At 39.9% G+C, this 20,128-nt stretch overlaps 1 protein-coding gene across 1 annotated transcript; it reads left to right on the top strand.

The window, feature by feature from the left end:
- Nucleotides 1–16,538: 16,538 nt before the first annotated feature.
- LOC140237013 (uncharacterized) lies at nucleotides 16,539–17,893 on the top strand. Its single transcript, XM_072316958.1, has 2 exons — nucleotides 16,539–16,545; nucleotides 17,019–17,893. The coding sequence occupies exons 1-2, from the start codon at nucleotides 16,539–16,541 to the stop codon at nucleotides 17,891–17,893; spliced, it is 882 nt and encodes a 293-aa protein (XP_072173059.1).
- Nucleotides 17,894–20,128: the final 2,235 nt, after the last annotated feature.

Here is a 20,128-nt window from a genome sequence, read left to right as displayed (position 1 = left end):
AAAGATACATTTTCTGGAAAATGAGTCACCCTGCGTCATTCAAGAAGTCCAATCCTTCCGGTCACATTCTCCACTTTTACTTGCCAAATTTGGGCATAATGTCCACTCTCTGCCCTCCTTGGGTCAAGCTATGACCTCATAGCCAGACATAGCCCTCCGCACCCAAACAGAGTGGCAGTAAAAGTGACGTAGGACTGTGCGTCGGTGGATTGGAATTTAAAGTTAAAATATATCTTTGGGAAGGGTCCTAAACCCAATAAATAGCGAAGTTTTCCTCTCCCCACTTCATATTGGAATCTTTGACAACGAAGAAGCAGCAAGATATTTTGAAGCAGAGCGAGTGATCGGGAGTCAGCTATCTTTGTCTCCGGCAGGGGTAAGTTATCTTCTTTGTCAAGCTTAAACTGTGAAGTCTAGTTCGAGTCTAGTATGTTGTCCAGATAGTGTTAGGATTATCTATGAGCTGCTTCTTGCGCTATAGATCAGTGATAACATTGTTGCTATTTCAAATAGAGTTGAAATAGGGGTCCTCTGTTATGTTGAACAGAGTGATGCGAATGTGCATGGGCACATCATGAGATTTCATTGTCGTTCATATATATCTGACTTCTGAAATGTATGGCTCAAACCTGCCTCAGATTGGTTGATATACATTGTTTATCGGTTATCCAGCTCCTACATTATGTGAGTGGACGTTAATGAGTTGAGTTGACAAATAGAAAGAACTTGTTGGAAAAGCTGGTTAAAAGATAGACTTGACAATTTGAAGATGTATGTTCATTGCTGCCTTCACAACATCTTGATTGGTGACATTGTGCGTGACTGTATAGTGGAGTAAACACTCGTGAATGTAATGTTCTAGTCATATTGGAGTATGCACTGGCTAGGAACCCCCCCCTCTCTCTCTCTCTCTTCCTTTCCTGATTTCCATAATCTTGCCTATTGAAGATGATAGGAGTGTTTAACGGTATAAGGCCCGGTATTGAATGTATACTGGTGGTTCTTTGAGAGAACAGAATCTTGCTTTATTATGTTGAGTTGTATAAGAGAATATTGGATATCAATATCTATACTTTGAAGTTTGATTCATGTTGATTCTTTGATGTCTGTTAATTACATTTGCTAATCATTCTGCTTTAGATGCATTACTCTGATTTAGCATGTGATTACTTGCTCAAGTTAGTTAGCAATACATCTATGGAATTCAAGAGCACTGTAGAACAATCATTGTAGCAAGAAACACTGTGACGTCAAGATTCTAGAAACAGAGCAAATTCACTTTAACCTAGTGAACGGACTTTGGACCTAATACCCCTTTCCCGCTGCCCGTCTCGGTGAACCACCGAGAGGTTCCCCGGTGAATTCACCGGGGAACCTCTCGGTGAAAGTTTCAGTCCCGTCGTTTCACACTGCTCTCGGTGAAACTTTCCCCTAGACGGGTTTTCTGCTCGCAACGTGGGTGATCTTATGTACTTGAGTTTGTTATGCATCTGCGATTTGGTTTTTTCGATCCCATGTTCAGCAAGTTTTCGGAGGAGGGACTCGTACGCGGTGCCGGCGTCAGCCGACGTCCCGCTCAGTTCTTCGTTCACTGCTGCCTCGCTACGTAATTGAAGTAACAATCTCTCTTCGTCTTTGGTCCACGCTCCAGCCATTTGCAAAATTCCCTCAAATTTCAACAGAAAACGTCAAAGGATTTCTCCTGCACACCCCAGGTCGAAAAACCAGTTGGCAACTGGTACTGGTACCAGTTGATTCCAGTAAAGGCAACTGGTTTCAATATGGAAATTGGAATGAGTGACTAGATATCAACTGGTATCAACTGGTATTCATTCAACTGGTATCAACTGGTATTTGTCCAACTGGAATCAACTGGTTGTCAACTGGTGTCAACTGGTATCAACTGGTATCAACTGGGATCCAGTTGACAAAATTAATTTTTGTGTTGAATTATTTGGTGTATGGGTGTTTGGCGTATGTCAGGACATTGTTAATATCTAACCTAATATAATCCTACAGCTAGTCTTAAAGCTTATACCCATCTACAACTACATATAGGCTTAGCCTACATCCTAGCCCTAGTTAGTACCAGGAATGTTTCATTCATATATATAGGGCTATATTGCTGTAATGATTTAAGACATGGTTACCAAGTAGATTAAACTTTTATTATAAAAATATGAATATACCTCATCAGAGGGACAAGTTGAAATTGTGAATATCACGGCAATAATATTAGATGAATTTCTAATGCATTTCAGACATTTCTGAGTTTATTCAAATCATAAAAAAGATAAATTTAACAATATTTTCTCATTTTCATGAAGATAATTTGAATAGCTTATGAATATTCACAAGCAAAAGAACCAGTAAAAACCAATAGAAACCAACTGGTATCAACTGGTATTAGAATTTCAATGATTTAGTGGGTGTTAGTATTGAGTGAAGTTATCAGCAAGTCCAGTCTGTTACATGGGTATCAAATTGTGTAAACTAATTTGCACACACACACATACACACACAAACACACACACAAACTGGTCAAAATACAGTCTGTCAGTTGAAGTGTCAACTGATCTTAATTGGTTCCAGTTTCATTCAGTTGAAGCCATTAAGAGTCCAAGTTCAATCACGTCAAATGTTTTGTTTAATTGTGTTTTGTTTACTTTTTAATTTTATGTTTTAACTAAGTTTTGTTAACCCTTTAATTCAGTTTTAATTGATGAACTAATGGAATTCAAAAAGTAGACTTCAGCTTGTGTCAACTGGTACACAATGAGATATGAACTGGCATCAACTGGTACCAGTAGACTTGTACTGGTTTCAACTGGTAAGCAGTGCAACTTCAACTGGTATAAAACTGGTACCATTAAGACTTCAACTGGTACCAGAAGACTTGTGCTGGTTTCAACTGGTAAGCAGTGCAACTTCAACTGGTATAAAACTGGTACCATTAAGACTTCAACTGGTACCAGAAGACTTGTGCTGGTTTCAACTGGTAAGCAGTGCAACTTCAACTGGTATAAACTGGTACCAGTAAGACTTCAACTGGTACCAGTAGACTTGTACTGGTTTCAACTGGTAAGCAGTGCAACTTCAACTGGTATAAACTAGTACCAGTAAGACTTCAACTGGTACCAGTAGACTTGTACTGGTTTCAACTGGTAAGCAGTGCAACTTCAACTGGTATAAACTGGTACCAGTAAGACTACAACTGGTACCAGTAGACTTGTACTGGTTTCAACTGGTAAGCAGTGCAGCTTCAACTAGTATAAACTGGTACCAGTAAGACTTCAACTGGTAAGCAGTGCAATTTCAACTGGTATAAACTGGTACCAGTAAGACTACAACTGGTACCAGTAGACTTGTACTGGTTTCAACTGGTAAGCAGTGCAACTTCAACTAGTATAAACTGGTACCAGTAAGACTTCAACTGGTAAGCAGTGCAATTTCAACTGGTATAAACTGGTACCAGTAAGACTACAACTGGTACCAGTAGACTTGTACTGGTTTCAACTGGTAAGCAGTGCAACTTCAATTGGTATAAACTGGTACCAGTATGATTAAACTGGTATCAACTGGTACCAGTAGGCCCTACATCTTCAACTGGTATCAATTGCTTATTTTGTTACTGCTTATTTGCTTATTTTGTTACTGGAAATTTGGAGTTACCTTCTGATTTCAACTGGTACCAGTTGAAACCAGTTAAGACCAGTTAAAACCAGTAAAGACCAGTTAAAAATGCTTACTGGTTTCTACTGGTTTTTCGACCTGGGACTGTAAACCCAGCACTTGACGCCAAAGCACAAAATACGAAAAAATCAAGAAAGAGGCGGACTGTATCACTATCAGACTTTACTGGAAGAGTTAAGAGCTACATAGACACTAGAGGAAGACGAAGAAGGAGGAAGCATCAAAGCGATCAAGTACATTGTAAACCTATATCAGCTTTGTATACACGGCGTGCTAATTAAACAATACAATGCACAGCATGATGGAAAACAATGCTGTCGCACTGTGAACGCCACATTGCACACGAAACGACATACACGTGTACTATGTAGTGTCGTGTGTATGTTTACAAACACGAATTACTAGTACCCTTTACGTGTGGATTTGGGAGGTCGAGTGCGCGCTAGCTAGCTGAAAACGTGTGCATGACCAGAAACAAGACATGACCTTTGACATAATCTGCATATTTTCCCCGGTGTTTCACCGAGACAACCTTTCACACTGGGCGCTCTCGGTGAACCACCGGGTGATTTCCCGTTGAACTATCGGTGTTTACCCAGGACGCTTCTCGGGTAAAAATTGCCCAAAATTTCATCGGTGTTTCACCTAGGCTTCCCCTAGGTTTCAACCGAGTGACCTTTCACACTGCGGGGTTCCCCGGGTGCCCCCAGGTGCCCCCGGGGAAGATTTTCTTCAGCGGGAAAGGGGTATAAGGTCATTCAATCCTCTCTGGTCAGTGAGAGAGCATTCTTGACACATTTACGACCTAGGAGCTTTCACATAGAAACACCTGTTAGAGAACAGTAGTATAGAGAGAAACCTAATGCGAATTAGAGATTTGCCATTGTAAATATGTATATGTAACGGAATAGCTATGATCATACAGTTGAAACAAATACTCAATGAGCATAGCATGAATTATCAGAATTTGACCATTCACTGTTGGAATTAAATGTCAATAATCAATGACTATGTGCCACTTACAAGTTGCAGAAATTATGCTAATGAATGTCGATACAAAATGTATAACGATGCAATGATGCAAAATAAAGCATCACGAATAAGAGTGAACACATCTTAATTATAAGACTGTGTTATATGCTATATCAATGTCAAATATTCATTCATGTATTCATTGATTATACAATGTACTCATTACCCCTTGTACATAATGTTTACATCTTTCAGGGTTTGGGTTCAGTTTGATGAGCAGAACCTGCGAATAATAAAGAACACCCGTAACCAACATAGCGAGTCCCGGCTCCATTTGTTGTCGTTACATAATGTAGTGACCAATGTATTATTTAAAAGGTATTATTTTGTACTTTATAACAGAGACCGTACTTCAAAATCTTCAGAAATGGACTTATCGGTTTTTGCGAACAAACTCTTCATGTGTAGTTGTAACAGAGTTGGAGAGTTGTAAAACCATGGAGCTATTTGGTAGCTCCATGGTAAAACTGATGGTCACTGTGCAATTATGGAGCACAAATGGACTAGTCATTGCGTATAGTGCTGCTGGAAGTGGTCGACCTTGTGTGAGTTGATTTATCGGCGTTCTACTGCGGTGCGTGTAACCGACACGCTGCGACGTCCTGGAATGTTTTCTTTTCGTGGTCGATCGGAGCATGGAGCTACCAAAAAGAGTAGCTCCATGATCGGAGGGAGGTGGGGAGAGAGAGTCCACTCTTCCCACCTCCCCAGGCGCGGTGGAGCACCCCAATTATCTCGCAGAAATCCATCGGCAGCCGAGCCTCATTTGCATAAAGTAAACAACATGTACTCGCGTAGTTGAGAAAAAGTAAACAACTTCTCAAGCTAATAACAATTTAAGGAAACCTATTTTCGGATTAAAATTGAGTCAGTTTGAATTTGAAAACATGTCCAAATATGCACATATAACATATTAAAGGATTTGACAATGATAAAATGTGAAATCTTAGCGAAAACCTGCCGAGCAAAATTACCAAAAATATGCCTCGAAAATCAACCTAAAATTCACGAAGTGTGATTGCGGAACCAAAGCGCCATTCGAATAAAGTACACCGAAATTTATTTATCTTCTTGCATTTTAAATGTCATACCGTAATATTCCCGGACATGGTTGTGTCGGAAAAAAAAAAAAAAAACCAAAAAAACAGAAGGTGATGTCAAAAATGACACGAACGCAAAGCGTACAGGTCGGTCCCATGTATATATAATCGCGTTACTGTAGCGTTGCATGTCACAGCACACACAACGCTTTGCTGCATGCAGCGTGCGCGGCAGCAGCTCAGCAGTCACCGCCGTGCGACACTCGGCAAAATTGACTGCGTCACATGCAAACCAACAATGAGCACGAAATCCTGAATCTCACGTACCACGCATGCCCAGTATTACGGGAAAAGAAATGACGTCATTTTCAATTGTTTCGCTTACTACAATTTTCTATTCCAAACCCTGTAGAAACATGTTGATTTCTCAAAAAGTACAGGTGGAACCAAGCGAAAACTTTCACCATATATGGATTGAGGCCTGATAAACTTATGTTGCCAATTTCGGACACATTGGAGCCCGGCCATAGTCCAGTCGGAAAAAAAAAAGAGCATGTTTTGCGAGAGGTGATTTTCAAAACGCTTTAATATCTCAAGTTCTAGTGCAGCAAATTTCATAATTTTTCCATCAAAAGGAAGGTTTTTAAAAACTTAGATAGTGTGGGAAGTTTGAGTTTACTAGCGGCACGCATAGCGGCACAAGGAGAAGGTAAAGATTTGACTTTTTCATGCACACAGTTTCGGGCAGCCGTGGATGCCCGTTAGAAATTCAAATAGAACGGGGCGATAATGAGATGCAAATTGGGGTGCTCCACCGCGCCTGTCCCTGTGTAAAGTGAATGGCAAAAACCGGAAGAGGCAAAAGACCAACGAATATTGACTGCTGACCTTTGACCCTGCAAAATAACAACTGCAATTGCCTCGCAAAATTACCTCGTATAGGTAATAATAATTATTATTATATGTGACTGTACATCACAAATCGAACAAAAGTCGCACGCAGTGATTTTGTGTGAGGACCGAAAATAGGTGAAATGGGTCAACGTAGCCAATCTTGAGTTTTTCAATTTTCTGAAAGAGCAAGTCTTCTTCCACATTATGTTAAGGTTTGGGATAATAAAACAATCATGAAACTGTGTTTCAACCAGTTTTTCTCAAACAGGTTATGCTAAAGAGTGTGATTAGATGTTTCTAAAAGAGCCCCTCTTCATTTCTTCAAAACCCTGCACTTTAGGAGAGTCCATTTTAATTGAGTCATACATCATTTTAAAGCTTAGAGTCTGCTTTTTCAGAATTTGCCCTTACCTAAAAATCCATGTCTGGCGACGTTTTGTTTGTTTTGTGGTTGTCACGACCAATGGAAGAGAGCTATGACATAGCCAGTTGAATTATTACAAAATTTCTTTTATTATAAGTAAATTGTGTATGACAATTGAATGGTTGCCAGTGCAACTGGGTTATTATCACATTAACATCAATTTCCGGAAATTAAATTGTTTCATGAATTCCAAAGAATATAAATACACTTTCCCGCTGTTTTAATTGACGACTGAAGTCCAGTCCATTCAGCGATTATGGCTGACCGCGTTATGACGTCATTGAGGTGGAGTAACCGCGATGGCGACTCGTGCGAAGACGGTTCGTGAGACGACGACTCGTGCGGTGACGGCTATTGCGATGGCGGCTCGTGCAATGACGGCGGCCCAAAAGAAACATCCGGCGTTCATAAGGCAGCGGGCATACTGCATCCCCGGTGTTGGTAGATAGGCCTACTATGGCGTTCGTCTTATCAATGCTGTTTAGACGGCGCCGTGACATTTGAAACAACCCCTCTTTCTCTGCGATGTGGAGTACGAACTCAATATGTAGTGCGGCTCGAAGTGAAGCACGAACTCGGCTCGGAGTAGGTGCCGTGCAGGAACTCGGGGTAGGAGTATGAACTCAGGATAAAACCCTTAAGAAATTGGAAGAAAATTCCACTACCTGAAAATCATACCCAAGTTCCATAATACAATATATAATAACTCCACATTTTCAATCCATGCTTCATAAATCTCACATACATTTGTCATAAATTAACCTATGGCTAATTCAATTTACCGCTGGATAAGTTATCACTTACCCTGACACAGATCCCTATTTCAATTATCCGTTCCACATCAACATACATATATCATGAATATCAAATATCTCTCTAAAATAACATTTACTGATAAACTTCCTTCAGATTCTATCACAACCATAATTATTTAAAATTAAATTCAGTTATTCTTCAGTTTCTAACACACATCTAACTATCTCAGGTGTAATCATGAACAAATAAAAACTAATTTGCACATACTCAATTTTCAGAAATGAACGTGTTTATATACACTCATCGCAGGCTTGATTCCCATGAGTATCGTAAACGTATTCGAGTTCTCGGTCAATAACGTGGCATAGCCACTCGTGATTCCACTTGTATCGAATGGTTTGTGTCTATGTGAGACTCATCATTCATCTCCGTCAGTTTACACTCAGAGACCGTTTAGAATCCCTTCGTCTGGCGTGAACACAGAACAACATTTGGCCCAGTGTGCGTTTACAGTGAGAAAAGGCCAGGCCGAGACTACCTCTAGCGCTTGGCCAAATGCGCGGCCGTTTTTGTTTTGTTTGTTTGTTTATTTGTTTGTTTTTTGTTTTGTTTGGAGCGTTTACAATGAAAGGAACGCCGGGCTCAGAGCCCGGCCTTTTCACTAACTGTAAACGGGGTCTTTTGCCTAAAAACAGGGCGTTTGTTCGTTCCAATCCTCTACAGATGTCCGAGGTCCACAGCACACGCTCTCTACTAAGAAGTATGTAGTTAGTTGTATAGTTGTGAAATATGGTTATGAAATCAAGTATTATTACATTATAATACATTTCAGCGTAACAAAGAGAAACCGAGAACGATATAAAGAGCACTTTAATCGACATCTTTTTTCTTACTGACATCTCAATTTATTGCACTTCATACGGAATGGGATACAGTTAGAATATTAAGCGATTTTTCAAAAATATCTATTCTTAACATACTGATGTAACGTATTTTCTTTAAATCATCTGCTCACGTCATATCTAATAGAACACTCAACAACTTACAAAAAGGATACTGTACCTTACCTAAAGAAAAATACATTTCAAGGACAATTTGACATCACTTGAATGCCGTGTGAAATACTACATAGTGAGGAAAAAACAACATTGATAATCAAGAAACAAAAGCTTAGCTGATGACGGTGCTCTCTTTCCCGAACCAGCTTTTTATGTGGCTCCTGTGGTCTGTGGATTTTTGACGACTTAAAATTTCCTTACGTCGACTCCACCAGTGGGTCACCAAAATCGAACGAAGAAACACAAACTTATACGAACACGGCTTCTTCTCCTTCTTCTTCCTTTAGAGTGATGTGCAGTGTGCTGTGCATTTACTCCATAAGAACTAACAACGTGGGAGTAAAAACCATGCATTCTTCTAACGGAGCTGGATCTTTTGCACCTCCTCTTTAAATTGGTTTGTGGAGGTGCAAATGGTCGAACTTGGCAGCGAGTTCCACATTCGTATGGAATCGGGGAAGAACGATGTCTGGAATGCCTGTGCTCGGGCAAAAGGAATATGGAACTTGTGCCCATGTCCTTTGTGTAAGCCTCTGGTGATTGGTATAAGGTAGTTGCTCATGGGTATGTCTACTATGATTATGGAGTGAATGATACGGTGGATCATGATAACCTTATATTGAGCTCTTCTCTCTTCCAAGGTCGGCAAGAGTAGTTTGGAGAGCACGTCAGAGACACTGCTAGAGTTCTTGAAGTCATTGAAGACGAATCTGGTGTAACGGCGTTGTACCATTTCCAGACTGTGAGTAAGCACTTTGGTAGATCGTTAAAAGGAGACAAAAAAAAAAAAAAAAAAACGTGATCACGACAGGTGTTTCCAATATCACATGGTGTTAAATGGTCCATATTGTAGATTTTCCCTTTATACCGCCTGACTGATACACCTAAACTTTGGGTAAAACATCTCTTTTAGATAGAAAATGGTGGCCATATGGAGACGTGCCTTGAGACACCTATATTGTACTTCAACTCACTTCATTTTATTCAATATCTGCGGAAAAGAAATCTCAGGAAAACGACAGCAATCAATATCTTATGACGTCAATGTCGATCATTGTTACCATTAACAAAATTATGATTAATAAAAGACAGTTCAAGGAAACAGTCAATTTATATGCTCAGTCTAGGGGAGGTGCATTCCAATGTTTTTTTGTTAATCATATTAGTAAGGCCTATACTTATACCATGACTGACAGAATGATGTCACTGCAAAATCCTGGTTTGGAGTTTTGGTTGTTGTTTGTTTGTTTGTTTGTTTTTTGAGGCGTATCCAAGTAATCTGAAGAGAAATGAAAACGAACTATGTAAGAGACCAGCAGTTGAGGATCGAAGAGTTCGTGTAGGTTGGTATTGACGAAACAAACAAACATTGTAAATCAGGAGCTGTTCCCTCAATAACATGACAAACCAGAAGAAGTATCTTAAACTTAATACGCTCCTGTACAGGCAACCAATGAAGACTCTCTAAGATAGGGGTGATATGACTGCGTTTACTTGACAAAGAAACGATACGTGCAGCGGCATTTTGTAGCTTTCGTAATTTGGCAATTTGTGAGTTTGGTAGATTGAAAAACAAATCATTACCGAATTCAAGTCGTGAAGAAATAAGTGAATGAACAGGTTTTTCCGTTGCAGAGCGAGTCAAATACTTGCGAATAAAACCAATATTGCGCAATTGATAGCGGACTGATTTAGAAATATTGGTGATTTGATCAGACATAGCCATGTGAGAGTAGAACATAACACCCAGATTGCGACATGACTTTGACAGAGGGATATCGTTACCTACAATGGATATGGAATTAATATCCAACTTATTCAAGTGAGATTTAGAACCAAAAAGAATGAATTCACACTTGCTGTGGTTTAGAAACAATGAGTTAGATCTCATCCAATCATCAATATCAATGATGCAATTTTCTAGACAGCGCAGTGCATGAGATGCTTGGATTTGATGCGGTGGAAAAGATACAAAAACTTGTATGTCATCTGCATATAGATGATACCAAACAGAATGACTTTGAAATATTTTCCACAGACGGATCAAATAGATAGAAAAAAGGTGGGCCATTTCCCTTAAAATATAACTAGAAACATTCATCAAAAGGGTCTCCACACTATGGTGAGGGCGATAAGCCGACTGCAAAGGATCGAATAGACCATTTTCCAGCATATAGTCTGAGAGTCTCGAAAACACGACTCTCTCTAAAATCTTGAACAAAAATGGAAGATTGCATACAGGACGATAACTTATCAGTAAATCCTTATTCAATGAAGTTTTTTTTTCAGTAAAGGACGAATAAAACCAATTCGAAGTTGTTGGGTTTTTTTCAGTAAAGGACGAATCAGACTTTTCTTTGAAGATAAGGGTACTGCTGAGGTTAACAATTTGAGAAATAATCGGGGCAAATGTGGATTCGCAGTCCTTTAAAAGAATGGTTGGAACCGGATCCAATGGACAGGATATAGGAGGCAATTTACGAAGAAGAAGAAGGATTTCATCAGTAGTTGTGTGTTGGAAGGTTTCCAGTGTGGAAGAAGTGACAGGTTCATAACATAACAATTGAAATTATCTCGGATTTTTTCAACTTTTGAGTGAAAAAAAAAATAACTACAAGTTTCAGCCATGGCACAGCCATCGACATATGTAGGAAATGGACACAAGGTAGTTTACTTGGTTTCTCTGATCACAGAAAACCTTTCTGTCTGTCTGTAGCTTTCCATTGTTGCGCCATCTCCTCTCAAGTCGCCGCCGCTTTTTCTTTGCTTTAGAGATACCAGAGTCATACCAGGGACTGTACTGATGAGACTTGACTTTCCGAGTCTTGGCTGGTGCGTGAATGTCCAGTAACCTGCTGAGTTCAGAATTGTAGCAGGTGACAGCATCATCAACGTCAGCTGTTGCCAAGGACAGTGCTGCTGTTAGACACATCGTTGGCGAAAACAGTCCTGTTGATGCCCTTTATGTTGCGAGATGAAAACGTAGCATCATTCCTCTCTGGCTTGTTAAAACGTAACAAGCAGGCTACGGCGAAATGGTCGGATATGCCGGGGATAACCCGTGTGTGAGAAAATAGCAGTCTGTCAGATTGCCGTACCATGATGACGTCGAGAATATGGCCATGATCATGTGTAGGTGTAGTCACCAGCTGGCGGAGTCCGTGGCCATCGACGAGGTCGTTGAACTTCTGCGTGTACTGGGATGAGGCTTATCTAAGTGTATATTAAGATCTGTGATTGCAAGAGAAGATAACTTATACAATTTTCCATCTAACAAATCCGAGAACTCATCAATAAAAGATGGAAAAGACAGATATCCCGGTGGTCTGTATACAACTACAATCTCAAGACTAGTAGTGCTGTTAGAGACCACAGCTGACATATATTCGAAACTTCAATGGTGATCTGATGGATTAAGAGCTACAGAGAGATTGTTCTTGTACAGGAACCCAACACCTCCACCGCGCCTGGAGGCTCTGGGCTGGTGCAGAAATACAAAACTGGGTGGAGTAAGATCTGCGATGGCTGCATCATCTAATGAAGTCAGCCAAGTCTCAGTGACTGCAACTACATCAAACTTGTTATTAACAACAAAATCCTGAAAAAAAATGTTTACTTATTACAAAGGGAGCGGGCATTGATTGTACAGAATCTAAGATGGTCACTAAATTTGTCATAACCACCTCTTTTCCCTCGTTGTGTCTTCGAGCTCCGACCGATACCCATGAACAGAATACTCCTCCATACTTCCCTGTTTTCTTCACGACATTTTGGGGATTTATTGCCACAGTTGTATGAGTGAAGATCCTCACTAGAATATCGAACCCTAGAATTGCGTGTGCCAAAAGTTATGGGATCAGACACATCTTCAGAAAGGCCAGGATTCGGGTTGATGTCCCCACATATAAGCAATTTTACACGATAAGTTGATACAGTATTGGAGTAATAACACAATAAGTTGATACATTGGGTCATCCCAATATTGTTATTGCAGGCAACTTTAACCTTCCAGACATCGACTTGGACTCCTACACTACAACAAATCCGTCAAGTGCTTCTTATCATCAACAACTTCTTGACGTCCTTTTCCAGTTGTCTTTTGCGCAAGTCGTCAGAGAGATAACGAGACCTGTATCTTGCAATGTTCTTGATTTTGTCATCACTTCAAACCCAGCCTTGGTGATGGATCTCCGCATAAACCCTGGGATATCAGATCACGATATAATTACATTCACTTAAGCTGGAAACCCAAAGATGATACCAAAGCCACCTAGGAAGATTCTTCAATTTGATAAAGCAAACCTGAATGAGCTCCGCAGTGCTATTGCAAGATTCTCCGATGATTTCCTGTCTTCATCTCCTGAAACTAAAACGGTAGATGAAAATTTGATCACCATTTCTAACTTTCTTGTCGTTGAAAAATGTCTTGCCGACTTTATTTTTAGCAAGATGAGCAAAGGGAAGCGCCATATCCCATGGATCACAACTGCCCTGGAGAGACAGATGCGGAAGAGAGATAGGCTTTACAAGAAAGCAAGACACAGCCAGAGACCCAATGCATGGCAAGCCTACAAACAATACAGAAATAATGTGTCCAAAGCAGTTCAACGCTCCCACTGTAACTACATCAGTGGTGTCATTGGAGCCAACTTAACTGAGCACCCAAAGTCCTTTTGGTTATATGTCCGGCTTTGTCGCTCAGAGACTATGGGAATCCCTACTCCGCAAAGTAACGCCAAGCAGTATACAACTCCAAAAGGGAAAGCAGAGGTACTAAATGACTACTTCCAGTCGGTCTTCACCAGAGAACACAGGCCATCTTCTAGACATTTTCCTCTATCTCCTCATAAAGGCATTGGTCACTTCAACATACACCTCCAGGAGTGGATAAACAACTTTCTCAGCTAAATCCATCTAATGCTAGTGGACCAGATGAATTATCGCCAAGACTGTCGAAAGTAGTTGCCCAGGAGATTGCACCCGCACTCTCCTTTCTGATTCAACAGAATTACAACGAGGGAATAGTCCCAAAACAGTGGAAGCAGGCGCTGGTGACTTCAGTACACAAATCCGGGCCTATAAGTGATGTGAGCGATTATCGACCAATATCACTGACCTGCATTTGTTGCCAAGTTATGGAACACATCATGTTGAGCCACATCTCAAAACACCTTACGACCGTACTACCCGTGCCATGAATGGGACAAAAAACTTGATGTAAGCCATTGTAGCAACGACAATGAAGGGATTATCAGATTAAGCTGAAATTGAGCATGTTTAAGAAGGGCATTCTGTTCATAATGAATTACAACTTTCACAGCAATAACACTATCTTTTCAAAAGTTATTAGAGTTGAAAATGAAGAGTGTGCAAAGGATTTTCAAGAAATTAAAAGGGGCTTCTAAGAAAAACCTGATCACACTACTTTACCAAAAAAGGAGTTGCAGAAAAATACTGCTGAAAACCCACTTTCCCATTCAATTTATGATCCCAAACTTAGAGATTATCTTGACTAATACCCAGCAGGGTTTTAGGCAGAATCTGTCTACCACAACGCAACTCATATGTGCAACAAACGACTGGTCACATTTTCTCCAAACTCGTGGTCAAGTGGATGTAGTGTTCCTTGATTTTCATAAGGCGTTTGATTGCGTCCCACACCACCGACTCTGTGCCAAACTTGCGTATTATGGCATAAACAATGCTGCTCTTCGCTGGATAACAGCACTCCTGTCTGATCGCCAGCAAGCAGTCATGGTAAATGGGACTCGCTCATCATGGAAACCTAAGACGTACGTCAGGGGTACCGCAAGGTTCGATGATCGGGCCTGTCCTATTTCTGCTATAATATTAATGACATCAACACCAATATTCAGTCCAAAATGCGCCTTTTTGACAGCGACAGCATCATCTATCGGGAGATCATGACTCCGCATGATCACAACATCCTCCAACAAGATTTACACAAGCTGTCAGACTAGTCAAAGAAATGGCTGATAGGTTTGATCAACATCCAGAGATGCGCAGTAATGACTATTACAATAAAGCGCAAGCCCAGCATGTAAAGGTACACTCTACTTGACACCACCATCCCACGAGTAGATCAGTATAAATACCTTGGAGTCACAGTCACACATGACCTCCGTTGGAGTGCCCACTGCCAGTCTGTGCTTTCTATTTAAAGCCAACCAAACCCTAGGTCTGTTGCGGAGGACTCTGTCTCCATGTTCCAAAGAGATGAAAGCCCAAGCCTACAAGTCACTCGTCCGACTGCACAACTTGAGTATGGAGTAAAAGCCTGGAATTCTTATGAGGTTACTTCCATCAACCGATTGGAACAGGTACAATGAGCTGCTGCCCGTTTACAAATATTCATTCTTCCCAAGAACAACAAAACTGTGGAACCGTCTACCATACTCTACAACTACTTCAAGAATACACTGCTTTCCAAGAGGCTGCCCTCCCATCTATTAGGAACATGCAACCCCAAGTAGGATCCAGAATGCTATAAATCCACCGGATTGGTTTTTACTTGCACATGGCAAAATTTTTATTTTGTATAATTAATTATAATTGCCATCTGTAAATACACTCTGTCCGTTGGCCGTTGATGTCACCGTGTACCATCCCAGTATAGCTTCTCACGAAAACCTGCAACAGGGATTACTTCTTCAAGGTTCAAGGTTCAAGACAGTCCTTATGGTTAGAAGTCGATTGCCATCTGGCGCGATTATGTCAACTTGTTTGATAAAGCAGGCTGTACTTTGGCTTTCACTAACATCTGTTACAAACTCATCGATAGTGGTTTGCCCAAAATGAATTCAGGGGGAGGGGACATTTCTTACTGGTGAGGAGATTTAAGCAGCAGCAACAGGCGATTTAAGTCTTGATCATATCGAGATATTCATGTTCAATTCTAATGAATAAAGTATGCAACACTTGCACATATGAATAAGGTGCAAGATGATTTTTTATAGAATACATGTACATAGATAATATCAAAATCAAAGAGGTAAATTGAACAAAATTCCTTGATGTGACAATCATTGATAATGGCTTAATTTGGAAATATCATAACACAGTGATATTTGTATTAGAATAAGTAGAAGTGTAAGTGCCATTATTATTTGAAGCATTAGAATTCCTTCTGAAATCCCATTCACAATGTACTACACTCTGATTTTCAAATATTTGATATATTGGGCAATAATATGAGGTCATACAATAGCTTAAAATACTCAATAAATTGTGTGTTACTATTAAAAAAAAAAGTGTCATAAGAATACCTGTAATGTGCACCGTTTTGCATACACATACACCTGGAGAGCAATCATGGTGGTTACACTTATGTTTTCGTACTTCAAAAGTACCTCACCTTTCATGCATCTTTCCTTTTATTGCAATTTGCATCCTTTTAATTTTGTACAGGATGTGGCCTCGACTAGTTCTCATTTGACATTTCCTGACTCCGTCAAGCGCTACATTTCTCTCTTTTATCTGTCTTCCCTTTAATTTTGATGTATAATATGCGTACGTGAATCCATATGAATAACATCCATTGCTACGTGAAACATTGTAAGAAAATTTTGTGTGAAAAAGAACATGTGATGATCGTGAGTCAATGCAGATTTAGTAATAGCAATGGATGGTAAGGCACATTACTCTGTCTATTGTTCAGGTCAAGTGTTACAGGAGGATGATATCACAGTTGGAAAACTATGAATAAACATGGTCTGAGGGATTTTTAAGGATGAGCTTAACAGGATACAGGAAAATTACCACAAAAAAAAGTTTATAGGTTTATGATGCATATTTTCATGAGGTATTTAGTGGTTTGGTTATGTATAAACCAGTGGGCACTGTCTACATGTCTACATGCGTGGACGTGGACGTGTCTTGGTTTTTCGTGAAGATTCATAAGTTTCACAACTAGAATAAGTCTTTACTTTTCCCGAATATTGTGCGTGCTGGTGTAAAGAAATATCTCCATGCTGTTGTGTAACTTTTGAAAAAGGGATCATGCCTGCTGGAGGGAGGAAAGGGCAAAAAACTGGTCGTCGAAAACTGAGGTCAGAACCTACCGAACGTAAACGGAGTGGGGCTGTTTCGACGCCGGGACAGACGAGCTTAGCTCCGGTACCGATGAGGAAGCGGGCCCTGCTGTTCACTCGGGTGCTCGTTCCAGGGGACCGAGTCTGGACAATACACTGCGGAATGCTATTGAAGAACAGATTGCCCTTTCACTTCGATCGTCGAGCCTTGTCAAACGCATAGCAGATGATGTTTATGACGTAATTGCTACAAAGCTTGAAGAGCGAGTTGTGGAGAAAGTGTATCAAGCTGTCAGTTTGGACTTGAAGAAATACACAGATGAAGTGGGAGCCATGAAACAGAAAATAGCTGAAATGAAGAAGGAAACAAAAGTGCTACAGGATGAGAAAGACAATGCAGAACAATACAGTAGGAGAAATTGTCTCCGGATATATGGCATTCCCGAGGGACCAGATGAGAGGACAGATGAACTCGTTCTAGATATCTTCAACACGAAGCTCGGTCTCGCAGTTCAACCGGACGCGATAGATCGCAGTCACCGCATCTCTGTACGCCCGAAGAAAGACGCTGATCAGGGACGGGAGTCATCGACTTCGGCATCGAACGGGAGGCAAGATGCTGATCGGGGACGCGAGTCATCGGCTTCGACATCGTACGCGAGTGCTACGAGGAGGAACAAACCGAGACCTGTAATAGTGAAATTCAGCAGATACAATGTCCGACATGATGTGTACAGAGCCAGGACGAGATTGAAGAATGCAGATGGACCAAAACTCTGGATAAGGGAGGATCTCACAGCCAGGCGAGCAGCTCTCTTTTGGGAACTTGTGAACAGTAACAAGTCGAAGTCCTGCTGGACCCAGGATGGAAACATCTTCGCACTAAGGACACGGGACTCAAAAAAGATCAGCATTAGGACTAAACAAGACTTTGAAAACTTGTAAGAACTCCCTTTTTTTAAAGTTTTATTTTCATTAGTTGTTTATGAATTATGTCTCGATTAACTCACGTGACTCATATTGAATTTCCATGCTTAAGTTGCCGTAAAGAAGTAAAAGAATACCATAATGCCTTATTATGTGTACAGTGTAACAAATGGGCTCATCTGAGATGTTCACGTGCATCTACTGATACTTTTAATTCTGATGGCGATTGGATGTGCGATTTTTGTATCTTTAAAGAACTCCCTCAGTACGTTGATGATCCTGTCACTTCTTCTCGAAATGCTGTTGCATATAATTATGAAAGTGTAGAAAAAAGCTTTGAAAAGCTGAATTTATTATCTGGTATTAATATTTGCCATTTAAATGTCTGCTCTTTGATGAAAAATTTTGATGAGATTCGTAATATTTTAGCCACAACAAACATTCATGTTTTCTCTTTGTGTGAAACTCGATTAGATAATTTTATTTCTGATGCCGAAATATCTATATCAGGTTATAAAAATGTCAGGTTAGATAGAAATAAAAATGGTGGTGGAATTATAACCTACATTAAAGACACCATACCATTCAGTATAAAAAATGAATTCTTTGTTGATGGCTTAGAACTGATGTGCTTGGAAATCTGCTTACCAAAGCAAAAACCCTTCTTAATTGTTTATTGGTACAGACCCCCAAATTCTCACAGTTCGCTTTTCGGGAAATTTGAAATTCTTTTACAACTTTTAGAGTCATCTTCGAACGAATTTGTTATCTTCGGGGATCTTAACTGTGATTTGATAAAAAGACCTTTGTCAAGTCAATCAAAATCTTTGAAGCGTCTAAGTGAAGATTATGATTTGAAACAATACATAAATAAGCCAACAAGAGTAACCTCTGTGACTGAGACATTAATTGATGTGTTTTATTCTTCCAGTCATGAGAAGGTTTCTTTCAGTGACGTCATCCCACTCAGTTTGAGCGATCATTTTATGACAGTTTGTAATCTTGGTAAAGTAAGAACCATGAAAATGCAACATAAATATACATATGGTCGTAACATGAAAAGATTTGATTTAACTCATTTCAAATTAGATCTCTGTCAAGTTCATTGGGATGATGTGCTTTCTGACCCTGATCCAACAAGTGCTTTTGAAAAATGGTGCTCTAAGTTCAATTTAGTTTTAAATAAACATGCCCCATTAAGAAGAAAAAGAGTCCGTCAAAAAGATACACCATGGATGAATAATGAAATCTTATGTAAAATGCGAGAAAGAGATCGAATGAAAAGAAAAGCTAAAGGATCAGGGTCAGAGAATGATTGGATAATGTATAAGAAACTTAGAAATTCTGTCACATCAATGATTAGGGGATCCAAAAAGAGATATGTTTCGGAAAGCATTTTGAACAATGAAGGTAAATCAAATACAATGTGGAAATCTTTGAGACGTATCATGCCTAAAAATGTTACAGAAAGCGGTATTCAAAAGATAATTATTGATAATGAGGAAATTGCTGGGTCAAAACATATTGCATCTTGTTTGAATGATCACTTTGTTGATTTAGCAGCTAAGCGGAAATGTAATAAAATATTTGGTGGTAATATGGATCAGTATATGAGCCAAGTAAATTCAACGTTTAAGTTTAAGGTAGTAACAAACAATGATGTTTTGAAATGTATTCATGACATTGCAAGGAATAAGGCCACTGGCCTCGATCAAATACCAGCTAGTATTGTAAAGGATTCTATAGAGTACATTGTTGAACCGCTAACTCACATTATCAATGCGTCTTTAAGCAAAGGGAAAATTCCTGGTGCGTGGAAAAGAGCACGGGTAACGCCTATTCACAAAAGTGGCGATAGTGCAAATCCCTGTAACTACCACTACAGACCAATATCGGTCTTACCTGTCTTATCTAAAGTGTTAGAAAAACTTGTGTTTAATCAAGTGTATGACTACCTCTCTGAGAATGACCTATTATGTCATAACCAACATGGATTCCGTCCAAAACGTTCCACTTTGACTGCACTTTTATCTCTCACTGAAGATGTCTGTAGAAATTTAGACAATAGGAAAGTAGTTGGTATTGTAACGCTGGACTTAGAAAAAGCGTTTGATCTGATATCATTTGAGATTTTGCTGAAAAAACTACGATACTATGGCTTTGATCAGAATTCACTATGCTGGTTTCAGGATTATTTTCATGATAGGGAACAATGCACTTCAGCTAACGGTACCATGTCACAGAGCAGACAAG

This window comes from Diadema setosum, chromosome 13, assembly GCF_964275005.1.
Source record: "Diadema setosum chromosome 13, eeDiaSeto1, whole genome shotgun sequence".
Lineage (NCBI taxonomy): Eukaryota > Metazoa > Echinodermata > Echinoidea > Diadematoida > Diadematidae > Diadema > Diadema setosum.
Note: the sequence above shows the minus strand (reverse complement) of the source record. Positions and strands in the feature narration are given on the sequence as shown.